Here is a 17,931-nt window from a genome sequence, read left to right as displayed (position 1 = left end):
AAGCGGCTCGCCACCGACAGACTTGACTGGCTGCGCCGGGTTGATGGTCCTTTGCCCTAAACCCCCAGGTGCAAGCAGTTCCCTCCCTGATGCTTTAATTGCAGCTGACTCAGCTAATTCGGAAAGCTGGGATGCATCCTCCCAGCTCGTTTAAAAACTTCAGTGCTGATTAAGATAGATGTTTGAAAACCGAAGTCAACCCAAAGGACTCCTGGGCTTGGCTTTCCATGGCCAAAAGCCAGTTCTGGGATGGACAGTTAATTCCAGACAAATGGCTGTGTCTCCGGGGCAGCTCCGTGTCTTTAGACCTGTTTTGGATCGCAGCAGGAGGGGTAGTTTTAGCGATGACTGGTGCCTGCATTTATTTTGTAAGCAATCGGGAAGGAGGGTAGAGGTCCAAGTCAAACCTTCTGCTGGTGGTCTGGCGGCTTGAGATTCTCAACAGAGATTTGGGCTAAAGAATCCACAAAGGTAAGAGCGTACCCTTCATGCAGGGCACAGGGCGTTTGGGGTGAGCAGAAAGTTGTGGAAGCCACGTGCCTGTTGGGTCGGTGCTTCGCCATTCTCCCTGAGCCCCCTTCTTTGTCTTCCTCCTCATTGTGTCTCCTTTCCACTGCTTTCTCTTGCTTCAGGGAGGTTCAGAGAAAAGGCTTCTATCCTCCACAAGATCGCCAAGAAGAAATGCCAGGTGGATGAGAACGAGAGGCAGAATGGGGCTGCCAATCATGTGGGTGAGTGCGGAGAAACCTGCATCCCATGCCTTTCCCGGAGCGCACGGAGGGGGGCGGGGAGGCAGGACCCAGCGTGGGCCCCCTTGACTCTGACTCGGTACAGACGCGCAACCCTGCGGCTCAGCCCGTTCCAGGGTGTCCCCTAGATCCCATTTCCCCTGGGGGGTACAGGGCACAAATGGATACACTATGTCACCTACTCTAGGGGAACTCCAAGAAGAGTAAAATGATTCTCTGAGGAGCCTAAAGTAAAACCAGCTTTGAACCAGGCATTTCCCTTGAAGAGTAAAATAGTCACTTCATTTCAGGAATTCCACAGAAAGAAGACATACACATACACTTGTGATTTAATGTTTAACAAAAGGTGAGAGTATCCTTTCTGAGATTCTTGCCTGGTAACCAGGTACTTACATATCGTATTTAGGACATGGCCTATGCCACACACACGAGGTTCCCAGATGGTTCACTTGGTCACTCCTAGACTGAGTGACCGGGTTCCTGCAAGGTGACACCACCTCTCTCCTTTCTCGAGAATTCAGCAATAGCAGCCCAGGTCTATTTGGGCTGACTTTTTCTGAGTTCCCGTGTGAACCAGATCGTGACATTCAGACATCTTATTTTAACTCGGAACATGATGTTCCTCCTCTCCTGTCTGCAACTATAATATAACTCACTAATTCTAAATGCAGACTAAATTTAACCTAATCTGGATCTCTGCTACAAACGATGTTTTTGCCCAAGAAGCTGCAATCATGTGCAGACAAAATGCAACAGTGTTGCACTCAAAATACAGGACACTCCTTAGGAGAGTTTCTGCCTCTCCTGTTGGCCTGACTTCTGGCTCCCGGAAAATCTTTGGCCAAGAAACAGTCAAGATTCTGTTGGGTATGAAAAGAAAAACCTGGGGGGAATAAGCTGAGATGTTAAATACCGTGTGCAGGGGGTGTTTCTTCTCATCCGTTCACGTCTGTTCCCGAACATCTTAATTCCGCTTTGGGACCTGATCACACCATGTTGGTGGGGTCAGGTTTGGCCATCGTGGGTTGATCTCAACGTCGTCTCAGTTTGGCCAACAGACACCCCAAAACCCAGTTTTAATATTTCCCCAGGTACTTGGTGTTTAGTATTTTTCATAACTGGACCAAGCGTGTTGGGATTAGCCGGCAGGGCCACACACAGCAGATCATCACATACATAACACCGCCACTATTACAAACCTGGAACGATAAAATAAATTTGAGCTTCTGTGGCTTTTCATATGTAAATATATTTATGCCTCTGTATTCCACCACTAAATACATGAGTAAACAGAAACATTTCCCTATGATTTCCAAAATGTGGCCACTTCGAGCCCAGTCATTTTCAGGTAACTCTCGAAATATCTTCCGGTGATTGAAAATGTGTCGTCCTTCAGCAGTTTCTAGAAACAAACATTCTGACACTCTCTGAACGGCCCAGTAACGGCTCATATCTGACACTGATGAGCATGACGATGCTCCCGGCAAGCCTGGCACTGAGCCACGTGGCCTCACCGTCTCCTGAAATCCAAGAACTACCCAGCACAGCCAGAAGGCCTAAGCACCTTTCTATCTTGCTCCCACTGAAGTCATGGCAGACCTTGGTGGTGCTGAGCACTGATCACCTGAGGAGCTCCTCTGAGCCCCCAAAAGAAATTGTCTAGTGCCAGGCAGTTATGCACTAATGATCAGAATATTTGTTTCTTGCTCGCTTGCTCTGTTCCAGCTCTGTGCCAGGTGCTTTATATGCATGTCCTTATGTAATTTTTGCAGCCATACCCTTTGACTGTATTGTTGTTAGCAGTATTTGTCCATCACCCCAATTTCACAGATGAGGAAGCTAAATCTCAGAGAAGTTAAATTACTTGCTAGGCGTCCCACAGCATGAGCAGCAGAACCAGGGTATGAACCCAGGCTGGTCTGTGCTGCCCAGTGTCAGAGAGTCCCAGTGCTTAACCATGACCCTGGAGGCACTTCTCAACTCCCAGAGGAAAACTGGAATCTGTACCTGCTGACTGTGGCCTCATGCTAGGCAGAAGTCACCTCTTCCTTAGGAATGACAGACATTTCCCTCTGTTACTTGTTCACCTTCCCTTCCCCTTGCTTGCAATAGGATGCCCAGGTGTCGAATGTGCTGAATGTCATTCCCCAGGCATTTTGAGAAAGCCAGGCTCTTGAGCCTGCACCCCCACCCCGGACATTGGCAGACTTGTGCACGCAACGAGCCTAGAGAATTAGAGCTGGAAGCAGTGGGCCTTAAGGTCAACCAGTTGAGCCCCCTCATTTCCGGGTTCCTGAAAGCCGGAAAAAGGAGATTTGCTTAAAGTGCCAGCCTGATAATGACAGAGCAGAGCCTTGGACCCAAGTCTCCTGGGGCCCTAGCCAATAAATATCCTTTCCAGAATGTTGTGTAAAAGAAACTAGCCTACCATATGTGTGTGTGTGTGTGCGTGTGTGTGTGTGTGTGTGTATGGTATGGTCCTGAGTATAAATATTACTATATAGATTTGTAGATTGAGTATGGTTTTGGTGAAAAAATGTCTGTGTTCATGTTCTCGAATGGCTACTTGGTGACTTTGCCTAGTGTAGAGAATGCATGCCAAGGGAGCTGAAAGGGGACTCAAGATATCAGGCCAGAGTGAGAGAGCCAGAGAGCTATTCAAGAGAGGAGGAGGACTGAAAGCGCTGAAAGGTATTGGGGAGAATGGTAAAAAATCCTGTGCCATTTGCCGCCACCCCAGCCCTGGGCCTTACCGCCCCTCCAAGACCACGGTCTTCTTTAACCCAGCATTTTAGAACGTTCCTTGCAATATGGCTCTTACCCCCCACTGACTGCATTTGCTTTCTCTGTGTGTGTCTACGCTGTACCACAGAGAAGATCGAGCTCCCAAACAGCACGAGCACGGAGGTGGAAATGACGCCCCCCAGCGATGCGTCAGAACCTGTGCAGAATGGAAATCTCTCCCACACCATTGAAGCCGCGGAAGCCCAGGTACGGCCTTTCCCCTTGCTCTTCCGGGCCGCTGCTCCGCTTGACGTCCTAACACAGCGGCACAGACCTTCCGTTCTCCTCGGAGGGCACGTTCCCGCGCGGCAGACACCCGGCAGAGTCGGTTCTCTTTGTGTCTGTTGCTCAGTACCAGCAAAGGGCCCCGTGTGCGTCGAGTTCTTCGTGTAGTGAATGAATTCACACATTCTCTAAGCCGCTGTTTCTCTACTGAGATGGGCGGCCTCGTGCATTTCATCTCCCCGAGATCAAAGTGCAGATCGCTGGGCCATATTCCAGAAATTATGAAACAGGATCTTGGGTTAACAGCTTCCAGGTATCCGCATTTGAAACTCACTTCCCGGTGATTCTTAGTAAATGATAAAGTTCGATGGCTGTTGCAGTCTAATTCTTTCTCTGTGTCTTTAAGATCAAGGGTAAGTAACCAAGCAACTACAGCCATCACACCTCGATTAATCCCCTTTGGCCTTCCCTGTCTCCGCAATTGAAATTAATCAATACTCTGGCCCATTCTGCCCATCGGTGGTGCAACCAACAGATAGCGATTTGATCTAATAGTTATAATACTCAACCTTCCACGTGCTCTGTGCCGCAGACTTGCTACTGGGCGCTTTACATATATTGCCTTTAAACCTCACAGCCGAAGGTGTGGGCCTTTTACTTTCTCCATTTTAGAGCTGAGAAAGCTAAAGCGTGACAAGATGAAGCGCTTAATCAGGATGACCTAGCTGGTAGGGAGTCGAGCTGAGATTCAATCCCCGCTCCGTCTAAATACGGTGCCTGGACTGTTGCCACCACCCGGCACTGCCTGTGGACCACAGCTGCTCGCAAAAGGAAGCAGAACCACCCAAAAGTAGGTGATGCTTGCCACATTTCTGGATCGCCTCCCCACCGGATGTATCAGGATCTCTAAGGCATAGAGCCCGACCCAACTCACGTTTTAGTCAGGTACCCTCAGTCTGTGTTTCTCGAACTCCAGTGTGCGTACAAAGCCCCTGGGGGATCATGTTAAAATTCAGAATCGGATGTCTCAGGTCTGGAGCGGGTCCCAGAGTCTGCAAAGCTAGCGAGCCCCCAGATGGTTCTGCCGCTGCTGATCCGAGGACCACACTTTGAATAGCAGTGCTGTAAAGTGTGTGACCTACTTCTCTAGACAGAATTTTCCCAATGAGCTGAAAAGTTACACGGTGCCCGCAAATAGAAGCCAGACTACCACAAACCCATTCCAGCACTCTCTTCTCCTTTACGCCAGGATCCACTCTGCCAAGGAGCCTTTCATGTACCTGTTGGACGTTTGTACGTCACCTTTGGAAAAATCTCTATGCAGGTCCTTGGCCCATTTTTTAATCCGGTTATTTATTTATTTATTTTGCTATTGCATTGTAGGGGCTCCTTCTATATTTTGGAAAGTAACCCCCTATTAGATATATGGCTTGGCAAAGTGTTTTCTCTCATTCCGCAGATTGCCTTTCGTTTTGTCAATGGCTCCCTTTGCTGTGCTTTTCCCAAAATATATACACCAAATGACCGCGTCATACACCTTCAGTAGATATGATTTTATTTGTCAATTACCCTTCAGTAACGCCGGAAAAGAAATAACTAAAGGAAATGGTCAAGAAAGGGAGCTCCTTCTGCCCTGTCTCCTCTGCCTTCTAGGCTCCCACCCTTCCGCCCAGAGCCCTGTGGTCCCTTCGCATTAGCTCAAGGGTAAGCTGGCAGAGCAGCTTATGTCCACATGGATAAGCAGCATGTGGCGGCAGGAGGCGGGCCCCAAGGACATCTGGCTGCCCTTGGGGGTGGCACAGTCACAGGTGTGCGGAGGGCAGCGTCCTCACCGTGCCTCTCCATCTGGCTGGCAGAGAGACATCTGTGCCCCCCGCAAGGGAGCACCTTGCTGCAGGGGAGTGAGAGAGTCCCACCTGACCCCTCTCTGAGCAGAGCTGTGTCCCCAGGTCTCAGGGAAACGGGACAGATCTGTGCACCACCTCAAGGGCAAACAGATCTCCAAAGAGCGCCCCCCACTGGCGGCAGGTCGGCCTGGTGGGTAACGGTGGATCCGCCAGGAGGGAGTTACCTAATCTCACTTCAGTCTCCCCATCGACAAATTATAGATAATAATGGTGCCAGCCTCGTTTGGGTTATTAGGAGAGTTACATGAGAAAATGTATGGAAAGTGCTTAGCACAGAGCTAAATGCTGCTATTTATATTATTTTGTGCCCACACTTACCGTATAATCCCAGCCAAGGTGTTCCTTCCCTGAAGGAGCTCATTTAGGTAAAATGAAAATATAATACATATAGATAGAGATGGCGATAGATGGACACACACACATAAACAGATATGAATATATATATTCATATGTAAGTGTATATATATATATAATGTCTGGGGGTATTCAGGATATAATAAACAAATTAACATTTGTGGTAAGTAAATAATTATAGCCCAGTGTGACCACAGAGCTCTGTGCAAAGTGTGCCCGGGAGCCCGCTAGAGGAAAAAGTTGACACTCAGAAGAGAAAGTGTAAAAGCTTCATGGAAGAGGTAACATTTGACTGGGTGTTGATGGATAAGTAGGAGTTCGTTGCTCAGAGAAGGAGATGACAAGTGCAAAGGTGTAAAACCTTAAGAGGGAAGTTCATGTCTAACGAAGGAGAAGGTGAGGAGTGAGGAGAGATCCACTAGGAAAGGTAAATGGGGCTGAAACTCTGCAACTCTTAAATCAGAAAAATTTTAGGTGTTCATCTAATATGTGTCAGGCACCGTGCTGGGCACGGGAGACAGCCACACGTTCTAGCAGAGCAGAGAATTTGCAAATACAAACCAAGATATAGATGACCACAAGGGCCAAGAAGAAAACTCAGTATGGTGGTGCGGCGAGGACTAGTGGAGGAACCCTGTAGGTTGGGAGCTGCCAGGAGGCCTCACGGAGGAAGTGGCATTTGAGCTGAGGCTGAACTCCAAGGAGGCAGCCTAAAGAAACAGCACCCACAGAGGCAGAAATGAGTTGGAATTATTTGAGGAATAGAAAAGTTCATGTGCCTGGTGGGTGGGGAGCAGAGGGAGGGAGGACGGTGACAATGAGCTGGGACAGGAGGGCCAAGCAGAGCTGGCTCACCTTGTAGACCATAATAAGGAAGTTTGCTTCTTTCTAGGGCAGCAACAAGTCACTGGAGGTTCCCAGATGTGAGCTGCACTTCTAAACACATCCCTAGGGCTGCACTGCCATGTGGAGAGTGAATTTGGGGCAAGAGGGTTGTGGACCAATAGTGGGGCAACAGCGTCACCGCAGGAGTTGAGGCTAAGAGCAGATGGCGGCACGGACCAGTGCAGTAGACATGAGGGTGGATTGTGAAGGGCATCGTAGGCTCCACAAGCAGTCTGGACTTCACCGTGTTGGGACTGGAGAGCCACAAAGGGTTTAGAGGAAGCACTGGCAGTGTCAGATTTAGAAGAGAGGAAGACAGTGCTTTCAGGATGCTTAAGAAGGGGCCAGAGTGAGGGAAGACTGGATACAGGGTGGCAAGGGAAGAGCCTCCCGGTTCAAGGATCAGCAGAGTATGATCCGTGGCCAAATCTGGCCTGCAGCCTGTTTTAATTCAACCCGTGAGACAAGAATGTTTTTATATTTTTAAAAGTTAAAAAAAAAAAGCTGTAGCAGCATATGTGACAGAGACCATATGGACCACAAAGCCTAAAATATTTACTATCTGGCCCTTTACAGGAAAAATTTGCCCACCCCTAGACCATCTGCAGTCAAGAAAGAAAGAAAGAAAGAAAGAAAGAAAGAAAGAAAGAGCTCTTCTTGTATTAATATGGAATGATCTTCAATATATGTTCAGTGAAAAAGGGCATACTGCCAAATCGTACCCAGTCTAGGATATGTGTATGAGGGGAGGAAATGGAGGGAAATAACATACGTATTTGCTTGGGATGCTACTGAAAAAATTGGTCATGCTGACTACCTCCTGAACCAGGGCCTGGGTGATGGGGAACCAGAGTAGCAAAGAGTCTTTCCAGTATGCAGCTTTCTACAGCTTTTAAATTTTAAACCAGTTAACCGTATTCCCTATTCCAAAAAACGCCACAACAATAAAAATAATAATAGGTTAAATTAAAACAGAATCAGTATGCTTTAGTGGTTTAAGATCAGAGACTCTGGAGGCAGACCACATGAATCCAAACCCCAGATCCACCACCTATCTGCTCTGTGACATTGGTCACCTTAACCTCTCTGTTCTCCATTGCCCTTCTCTGTGAAACGTGGATAATAACCCTATTTCATAGCATTGCGGTGAGAATAGAATGCTCTTAGAACAGTTCTTGGCACATAGGAAACACTGCCTGGGTGTTTGCTATGATTAGCTGAACTTAGTAAAACTTAAAAAATGGTATCTATCAAGTAGCCCAGGTGACAAGGCCTTAGACCAAGTATTGGCTGTGACATGGACGGCAATGGCTGGATCTGAGAGCCAGGTCTGAGGTGACATTGAGCAGATCTGGACTTAGGGAACAAGAAAGGAAGGTGGAGGCGATCCTGAGGTTGGCAGGCTGAGGACACTGGGTGATGGGGTACGTTAGGGCTACGGTTCCAAAATCAGCACGTCAGCTTCCCCAGAAACGATTCAGTGCCTTTCCGGTGTTAGTTTCATCTCGTTCCGAGTTGTATGTTTATCACGCTACATGAAGAATGAGGTGTGCATCCTGACTTTATTAATGGAAATTCTGAGCCCCGTGCACCACGCACACATTCCTGGTGTTCTCCGGAGACTTGAGCCTGTCTCGTGTAATTAACCTGCTGTTTCAAAATCCCTACTTACAAGGGAACTAATTTTACATTGACACCTCATCTCTGGGAGCTTTCTCCAGTGCAGACTTGACGCTGGCAATGAAGAACACTTTAAAATAGTCTCTTTCACAGAGGGAGCCCCCTTGCAGGAGGTTTTTTGCTTCATTTGTACGTTCTCTGGAACCAAGAAATAATTTGACTTGTAAACGGCTTCGTGCTAATTCTCTCCTCCCGGTGACTGCTGACACAGGGCAGTCATTCTAATGCAGAATGGATTCGAGCTGCCGCAGAGAATTTGCCGAGCCTCCCAATTTTCAGTGTTCGGACTTTATCCAGGTTCGGAAGACAATTGAAAGAAACAGTCTGTCCCGCCCAGCATTTTCGTACACGTTCCTTCTGCCGATCTAGGCAGCCGGGTGACGGCACTTAGGCAGCTTGCTGCATGAAACTGACCAACCTTGATGCATGTCAGTGCTCAGTGCACGACACGGCAGAACGAACCGTTTAAATACACATTCACAGTGACAGGGCAGAAGGGGCAATGCCTTGCAAACATCTTAGATTCTGCAATCTGAAAGTCTGACTTTTTTTGTGTGTGTGTCCTACATGTTCATGTATCGGGAGCTGGGTGGTTTGTTTTTTTTTTTTTTTAATATGTTGTAGGTTTTATTTCATTTTGCCTCTAAAATTTTGCTCTGTCCTTAGGGAAATCAGAATTGTCCTTGCTTTGGTGAAAAGTTGCACTGGTACACCAGTGGACAAACAGATTTCTATAAGAAAATCACATTCCTAGGAGAAAAAGATATAAACAGACCGAGAATGTATAAAATGCATGCTTTTTTTCTTACTTGCTGGCTGTACACTTAAGTGTCACCTTAATGCGTTAAGCCCTTCCTTTCTCCTTTTGGGAACTCAGCCCTGATTTATTTCTCCCCAGTCGAGCACTGGCCATTCCCTAAGCTCAGGAGAGTTTTTAAGTTCTGCTTTCATAAAGCCTCATAGAGCTGATAGAAACGTTTCAGTATTATGTGACTAAGAAGGAGTAGAGAAAGATGATGGAAGCGACTGTGATTTTAGATTGCTCTAAAAAAATAAGATAAAATGCATAAAAAATATCTCCTTTCCATTAAATTTGGATCTTGGAGGGTGGTTTAAAAAAAAAAAAAGGCGGCATCATTAGTAAAGCAGCAGTTTATTACGGGTTGTTCTTGTTGTTCTTTGGGTTTGGAGCTCCATCGGGAGACTTCATAATAAATTTTGGTCCAAAACGTTAGCTCTGATAGGGATTTCCAAGATTATTGAAGCAGATGGTACCTAGAATGCCCATGATGTCTTCCTAAAATATTACCCTTAGTTAGCAAACGTTTATGTTCTCGGCACTAGTGAGGTTTAACGGGGGGTTATGAACCTCGAACCTTCCTGTTTGATTCAAAGAGCAAGTATCTTTCCTCAGTGACTAAGGTCTAACAGCCAGGTTCACCATTTTGAAAGTTTAAAAAGAGCCAAGGACCGCATTTCCCCCGATTGTTGAGATTATTCAACCTCTTGGAACAGGTGTAAAGCATAATAAGAGGATTCTGGCCCCCAAGAAATGCAGGCTTTGGTGGAAAGTGGGATGTGTCTGTGTGCCTGACGCTGCCAAAGCTTGGGGAGGGGCCAGAGGGGGAGATGCAGAGGCCCGATAGTGAAAGGAAAAGAACATCCAAAGGTTCTCCACCCGACTGGACTTTTCAAGGCCCACACCATGTTGGAACTATGATCGCCTCAGAAAAGAAACTCATTAGTATTGGAGAAAACCCAATACAAACTATCTTTTTTGGAAAGTAGAAATTATAGTGTCTTACCTAAGAGACCTTATTGCAGGAGTTCATGCTGTTTCTGGAAGAGAGAACTTTTTTTTTTTTCAAACCTACACATATATTTTCCTATGGAAAAGTTGAGACCCAGTTTGTGTATCTGATGACCCGAACAATAATTACAAAGTGCTTAAGATGCAGCCAGAGGCCTTTCAAACACATTGTAAAATGAAATTAAGATCAGACTCGAGTTTCTGACTAAATTTGAATATTGACAAAGAATTATATATTCACTGAGAATCTTCTGTTAATAACACCATTTGTCATTGTGCTTTCTGAAAGAGTTTGAAGAACATCTATTAATCATGCACGCAGAGTACATTAAGGGCTGACTATTAATAAAAAGGAAAAACTCTATTACCTCCCCAGAAAAAAAATACTGACATTAATTTTACTGTTCTTATGAGTAATTCTAATCCATTTGATAATAAAATAATGGGAATGATTTTTGAATTATTTTTTATGATTCTCCAGTAGCTTTTATGTTACAAACCCTTTATGATTTGTATCGGCAAGATTGACGCGAAACCCATGAACACGGTACAAAAAACCATTTACAACAGCAATACAGAAAGCAATCCATCTTGTCCGTTGGTTGCACCTCGGAATTATTTGGGCAAAATGCAAAGTGAAGAGCAATTGCATTCCACCAGGCCCTTCAGATGCCATTTTATATTGCAATAAAATGGTTTCTTGGCTTTCGGAGAACTTAGGTCCAGACAGCTCCATCACTCACAGCGAGATCCTTTGAAACCTTGATTTCAATTCAAAGTCATGTAGAAGCAGATTAACGTTTTTTCAGGTTGCCACTACTGAGTGAAAGCTTATTTCATTTTTCATATGTTAAATTCTTGATGTTTGGGTGGTTGTTTTTTAATTTTTCCATCTATATGTAAAACAAACCATATGATGGTTTTATAAGGGGAGTGAATTATTTCCTACCCCTAGATGGGCAGAGATTTATCACTTTTTAAAAAATGTGTTTGCTACGTAAACGTTAGCTCTGTTGGTTCAGGATGTCTACACAGACGGCAATACAAATGTCTCAGGTGGTGTGCACCCCTCCAAAAAGAAGATGCTCTGACTTACCTCTTTTTGACTTATCTCTTAGAAAAAAGTGATAGAAACAAAGAAGATAAAAAACCAGAGTGGAGAGAATGCGGTATATTGGTAAAAATAGACACATATATAAATGCAAAGGCATTGAGAAGCTAAGAGAACAAGAGTAAAGGAATTTTTCAAAGACTCAAAAGAATGAGTGAAAAAAAGGTGATCTCAAAATAAATTACAGCCAGTGAACACAATGGTTTACTTCCAAAAAAAGTATTGAAAAAAATGAGATATTTTTAAAAGATAAATATTCATATTGTCAGTGTGTGTAAGTCTGCTTGGGCTACCATAACCAAATACCATAGTCTGGGTGGCTAAAACCACAGAAATTTATTTTCTCACAGTTCTAGAAGCTCTAAGTCCAAGATCAATGTTCTGGCTGATTCACTTCCTGGCGAGGGCTCTCTTCCTGGCTTGCAGGTGGCTGCCTTCTCTCTATGTCCTCACATGGCCTTGCTTGTACACATAAGGCAGGGTGGGGGGCACGCTCTGATGTCTCTTCCTACAAGAACATTAATGTTGTCATATTAGAGACCCACTCCTTTGACCTCATTTAACATTAAGTACCTCCTTCGAGGTCCCATCTGCAAACACAGTCTCACTAGGAGTTAGGGCTTCAAAGTATTAATTTTGCAAGGACACAAACATTCTGTTCATTATTAACAGTCAATACGGACTCATCTTTGAGTTGAGTAAATAACATTTTTTCCCAAATGCAGCTCTCTGGTTTTCCATCATTGGGATCTAACAGTTTTTCTTCTTCCAGACTGTCCTGTTTTCATTCCCTTTTCAAAGAGAAAAACCTAGCAAATGGCAAATGAGGTTTCCCTTAGCCATAGCGCCCTTAGCTGACCTGTCCCAGAACTCTGAGTTTGCTTTCAAAATGAATCACAACACACCTTACTTTGGCAAATCCTGACCTATGGCTCTGGTGTCCCTCAAATTTATTTTTTCTTGTGTCACTTAGAGATTTTGAGTACAGATTTTTGGGTCTGTGAGACCGAAATGATCCACAACCCAGTAGTGAATATTTTTATAGGTCGATCTTTTTCATATGCCAATTTCAAGCATGATGTTCTATTTCTGTAATAGATACAATGAAGTGGGCCACCAGTATGTTGACCCCACTAATGGACCAATTAATTTAAGGAAAAATGGAGAAGAGAATCACTTACCATCCATCCCTGAGCCAGATGGTATTTATGGGTGGGAGTTTATCATAAATTTCTATCGCTATTTCCACTTCTATTTAAGCCACCTAGTCTACGGCATTTTGTAAAGGCAGCCCAAGCAGACTAATACACTAATCATATGGTAATTATCTTTTTAAAATATCTCATTCTTTAAATTTTTTATTTATTTATGGGGGGGGCGGAGAGGCAGAGGGAGAGGAAGAGAGAGAATCTCAAGCAGACTCCGCACTGAGTGTAGAGCCCGAGGCAGGACTCGTGTCCCACAACCCTGAGATCATGACCTGAGCCGAAATCAAGAGTCGGATGCTCAACCGATTCAGCCACCCAGGGGCCCCTAAATATCTCATTTTTGAATAGATTTCCTTTGTAAAGCACTGGTGTGATCTGAGTTTACAAAATGGAGAGCACTGTAGAATGTTTCTTGGGAGATACCTTTTACTTGCCAAATAGTCGTTGATTTCAGAGACCTTCACCGTATTAAAATGTGACGGTGCATTTTTGGCAACTTTACCTTCGAGAGTTCCAACTCTGCTATTGTTTTTAGCTCTGCACAAAACACAGAATCAAGGTGTCACAATATTATGAGTCTTGCCATCTGCTCGGAAGCTCTGTTTCTGATAGAAAGTCTACTTACAGCCTACCTACTGAAATAAAATAGCATTTTCTCCGTAGAGCCGTGGAATTTTCCCTTTCATCCTATTTATAAAGGCCTTCTATTTAGTCATCTTACCTAAAAGGAAAATAAATTAGATTGTTGACATCACTGCCGTCAATGAACACTCAGTAAATGTTGGATGAATGAGTAGATGGAGGAACACAATTATTACAGTTTCTACTTTTATGTCAACTAATTGAATTATAGAATTTTATTGCTGGAAGCATCATAATTCACTTAGTCAAACTTCTTTCTCCTAGAGGTCTTTGAAGAAATTATCTTCCTAAACACTCAGTAAATGTTGGTTATTAGTATTTTTTTTCATGAGTGTTCACTATGTACCAAACACCATTTTAAGTGACTTTCATGAATTATCTCAGTTAATTTTATAACAGCAATAATGTTGTAAAAGACTGTTCTGGAGCAGAAATGGGTCTTTATCTATTAATCCCTTCTCCAGCAATTCCTTCATTAGGTAAGGCACTTCAAGATTCTTCTCTCTCTCAGAGCCTCCCCCCCCACACACACACTGTACAGGCACACACACCTTTTCAGTGGTTCCCAAGGAAACCTAATTGGTAAAGTAAAACATGCCATCTTTGTCAAAGAGAGTATTTTTAATGCTTCAATAGTGAAAGAGGACAGAGGTAGGAGGAGAAGCAGACAGTCCCTGTTTAAAGCCGATGCTGTTTTATGGTCCGTTTTCTTCCCCTGAGGTTCTCCTGGCCTTTGAACACTGAATGCTGGAGTCTGGAAATAACCCCCCTCCTATTTCAGTTCTTGCTAAAGTCAGTATCAAGAACGTTTATTATTGTAAAGGGCTTAATTCGTCTTCTACGATGGCCCCTAGACGTGCATCTTAGAAGTAGCTAGGGCAAGATTATCCTCAGTGATGGGAATCGGGGCAGCATCAGGCAATGAAGTGCACGTCAAATCTCAAGCCCTCGTTTTGGCCATGGTGTGGCTTGGTTGTCCCCGCCCCCCACATGAAGCCCGGGCAAGATTTCAGTACTTGTTCCTCGGACAGAGATGCTAAAGAGCAAGTCTTTCTTCTTCACCTGCGTTTGAAGTCCCGGCATCCATTGATATCAGCCCCACATTTCATTTTTAAATTTGTACCTGGCACCTTGGAGATCTTACCCACAGAGAGAGAGGAGGAAAGAAGGCCTCACAGTGGCCCCTGCTATCCACATACCCCCAAATCTGCTCTTCATTTCCGCTTCAAAGCTGTCCTGGATGTTATAACAAGAATGCTGTAGCACGAATAGCTTAGAAACAACAGAAATGTATTTCTAACAGTTCTAGAGGCTGAGAAGTCCAAGGTCAAGTGACAGGTGATGGAATCCACTTCCTGGTTCATAAATGGCCATTTTGTTTACTGTGTCCTCACGTGGCAGAAGGGGCAAGCTAGCTCTCTGGAGGCTCTTTTGTAAGAACACTCATCCCAATCACGAGGGCTCTGCCACCATGACCTAATCACCTCCCGAAGGCCCCACCCCCTAACACCCGCACCCTGGGGAGTAGGACTTCAACATGAATTTCAGAGGGACACAAACGTTCCGTCTGCAGCAGACTCAGAGAAAAGGGAAAGAAGGCAACTAAGAACAGATGTTCTGATCACCTTGTCCTGGAAATATGGGCCATCCAAACCACCAGGAATCAGTTGTAGGTTCAAGAAAATTAAGCACAATTATGTCAATTAAATGCTTAGTGTTTGCCATAGCTAGCATTTGGGGTTTGATAGGTCAAATTTATTACAAATAGAGCTGGTGAATTGGGCATAACGCACACTTATATTTTTATTTAGCATACTTATTTTTTAGGAGTAAGGAAGGGAGGCAGTGTGAAATGGAGAAAAGAGCCTCGAGCTGGGAGTAAAGTGGGAGGGAACTCGGGCCCAGCCTCACCCTGTGACTTTTCTTCAGCATACCCCTTCATCCCAGGGACTCGTCCGTCAAATGAGGGTGGGGTGGTCTCAGTGGACTGGGGCCCTTCAACCCTGAAATTCAGGGGCTGCTTCTCTTGGAGCCTAAAGCTCCTATCCTACATGGTCTCAGAGGACTTTGAATGCAGCTTGTCTCTTGTGATCTGTCCATGTCCATACGACAAACCAAATAACAGAACTTCTTGGTCAGGAAGGTGGTCCCACCATAAAGCATTGCAGGGAAGAAAGAAGTTCTGCTTCACGATGACATGGATTTTAAGGGCTGCTGGGGCCTAAAATGCAGTGAGGGGTGCCAGGACCAGGTGCCTTACAGATCACACGTAGTGTATGTTCTTTGGCCATTCCAGCATTCCCATTGGTTTGCCTAAGGTCACACCACCAGTTAGTCACAGAGGTGAGATTCATGGCAGGAGGGAAGAGGGTTGCCATGTATCGATCCCCAGGTCTCTACCGGGCACTGTGCACCCTACAGTTGCCTCAGAGTTACCATCCCCAGCCTATAGACGAATGCCTCCCACACAGTCTAGACATTACACGTTACATTAGTGCCTTTTTGCAAACTTTCTTGGCGTGTGATATTTTTAACATTCCTGATACACCCACCCAACCTCACTTCTTAAGCTCAGCAGATGTGTTTATGAATCTGTATTCCCACTCTCAGCCCCTCTGGGCCGTCTAGGTAATTCCTAGCCTGCATCGCATTTCTTTGGTGAGCTTTGCCCCGTTTGGTCATTCATGTGGGCATCTACGTGGCTGAACAACATGGAGATATAAGCTTATTTTTTTCTACAGATGCAAATGATAGGAACAGCAACAACAGCAAATATGTTAAGGATCATTCTCTCTAAGGAGAAGTACAGACCACTTACAATCTTAACCTTCACCCAACTTACCCATGGCCCGATGCTTTAGAGTAAATGAGTTCTGTTTCTTCATGGCTATTTAGGTGCTGGTATGTCATTCTCTCCAGTGTCATGCCACACCGAAGGGGCTCCCCAGTGAGAAGAAATCGCACTCCCGAGAGCTGACGTGTGTCGTCCTTTTGTAGGGGAAATGGAAGTGAGAACTTCACTTCCAGCCTGAATCAGGCCCCAGCCGAGCTGAAATCTGGGCAGATCCAGGTGACCCTCTGGGATCGTTCTTTGCGAACTGGAGATAAGATGCGATTAGCAATCAATAAAGCTGAACTTGAAGATGGCCTATATTCAGACGCCTCCCGGGTTTTCGTTTTAATTCTCTGAAAGAAGAGATTGCATTAAAAATGGGCTCACCTTCACACTGAAATCTTGCACAATGCCCTTCACAGACAAGAATGAGAAATTGGGTTGCTGCCCGAGAAATACTTTTCTAGCTGCAGAAACAACCTCCGGAGTGGCGAATCCAGCTCAGGCCCCTCCACTGCGAACCTGATGCCTCTTCTGGGACAAACCATCCCCTACCAGGCACAAGTAGAAATAGTATAAGACGTACCTGCAAAGAAGCTGAAAAGATCCTCATGAGGGGCCCCTGGGTGGCTCAGTTGGTTAAGCGTCTGCCTTCAGTTCAGGTCATGATCCCAGGGTCTTGGGATCGAGCCCCGCATCGGGCTCTCTGCTCAGCAGGGTCTGCTTCTCCTTCTTCCCTCTCCCTCTGTGATCTCTCTCGCTCTCAAATAAAATCTTAAATAAATAAATAAATAAATGAATAAATAAAATGGTAGGTAGATGATTGATTCTTGTGATAGTAGGCCACAAATGGACAGGCTGTGGCTATCTTCCCATTCACAAGATAAATAAAAAGTAAGTTGATAGCTCCAGAGACCTCCCAATAGATACCAATTGACTTCTGGAACTGTTCTCTTCTATCTGTAAGTGTTCTGATGGCCAGACCTCCAGGGTCCAACCTTCAGTCTTGATAAATGAATCCTAGAAGGTGATTGTCCACTTGTCACTTAGGGTAACACTCTCCCTCTCCCCCCCACACACACGTATGCACACACACGCACACACACACACACACACACACACACACACGGTTCTCCAAATAATTCCGTTCAGCCCCTGAGGAGTTAGAGTTTTGAGTCTGCCCTCCCTTGTTTTATAAAGATTCAAGGCTGCTTGCAAAAATACTTCTGAGGAAAAAGGATAAAATGAAGAATTTTGAAAAAATTCAGCACAAGATATAAAGGAAAAGGATAGAGTGGGACTGGAGAAAGCGAGACAGCCCCCAGGGCTGTGATTGGTGGGCGGAGGTTACAAATTCGGCTCTGAATTCCCCAGTGCAAAGCAAGGGGGAAAAATAGTATCACTTACCTGAGTCATAGTAGTTCTAAGATTTTTCGAAGTTTCTCAAAAGAAGCATGACTTTTCCTAGTGCTGAGACGTGAAAGATAGTTTTCTCCCTTGATTCCTCATAAAGAGGACATCGGATTAGTCAGGGTAAGGTTCCACTGCGAGCAACCCAAACCCAAGTAACGGTGGCTTGAGTAAGACAGAGTTTTCTGTTTCTCTCAAGTCAATATAGGTAGCTCAGGGCTAGAACAGCTCTTGATGGGTGTCAGGAACTCAGATCCTTTTCTAGTTTTTCTCCAAGATGACTTAAAGCTCGGGCTAAAATGTTCCCATTCCAGCCAGCAGGAAGGAGGAAGG

General features: G+C 45.1%; 1 protein-coding gene across 1 annotated transcript in view; it reads left to right on the top strand.

Moving 5' to 3' along the window:
- The first annotated feature begins 631 nt into the window (after positions 1-631).
- SLC24A2 (solute carrier family 24 member 2) overlaps positions 632-17,931 on the top strand; it is a 44,049-nt gene continuing 26,749 nt past the window's right edge. Inside the window, exons 1-2 of the mRNA XM_040631469.1 lie at positions 632-731; positions 3,622-3,740. Coding sequence (XP_040487403.1) covers positions 3,663-3,740 — 78 coding nt within the window. The 5' untranslated portion in view covers positions 632-731; positions 3,622-3,662. The remainder of the gene's footprint in view (positions 732-3,621; positions 3,741-17,931) is intronic.

This window comes from Ursus maritimus, unplaced genomic scaffold (genome assembly GCF_017311325.1).
Source record: "Ursus maritimus isolate PB19 unplaced genomic scaffold, ASM1731132v1 scaffold_17, whole genome shotgun sequence".
NCBI classification, from domain to species: Eukaryota; Metazoa; Chordata; class Mammalia; order Carnivora; family Ursidae; genus Ursus; species Ursus maritimus.
Note: the sequence above shows the minus strand (reverse complement) of the source record. Positions and strands in the feature narration are given on the sequence as shown.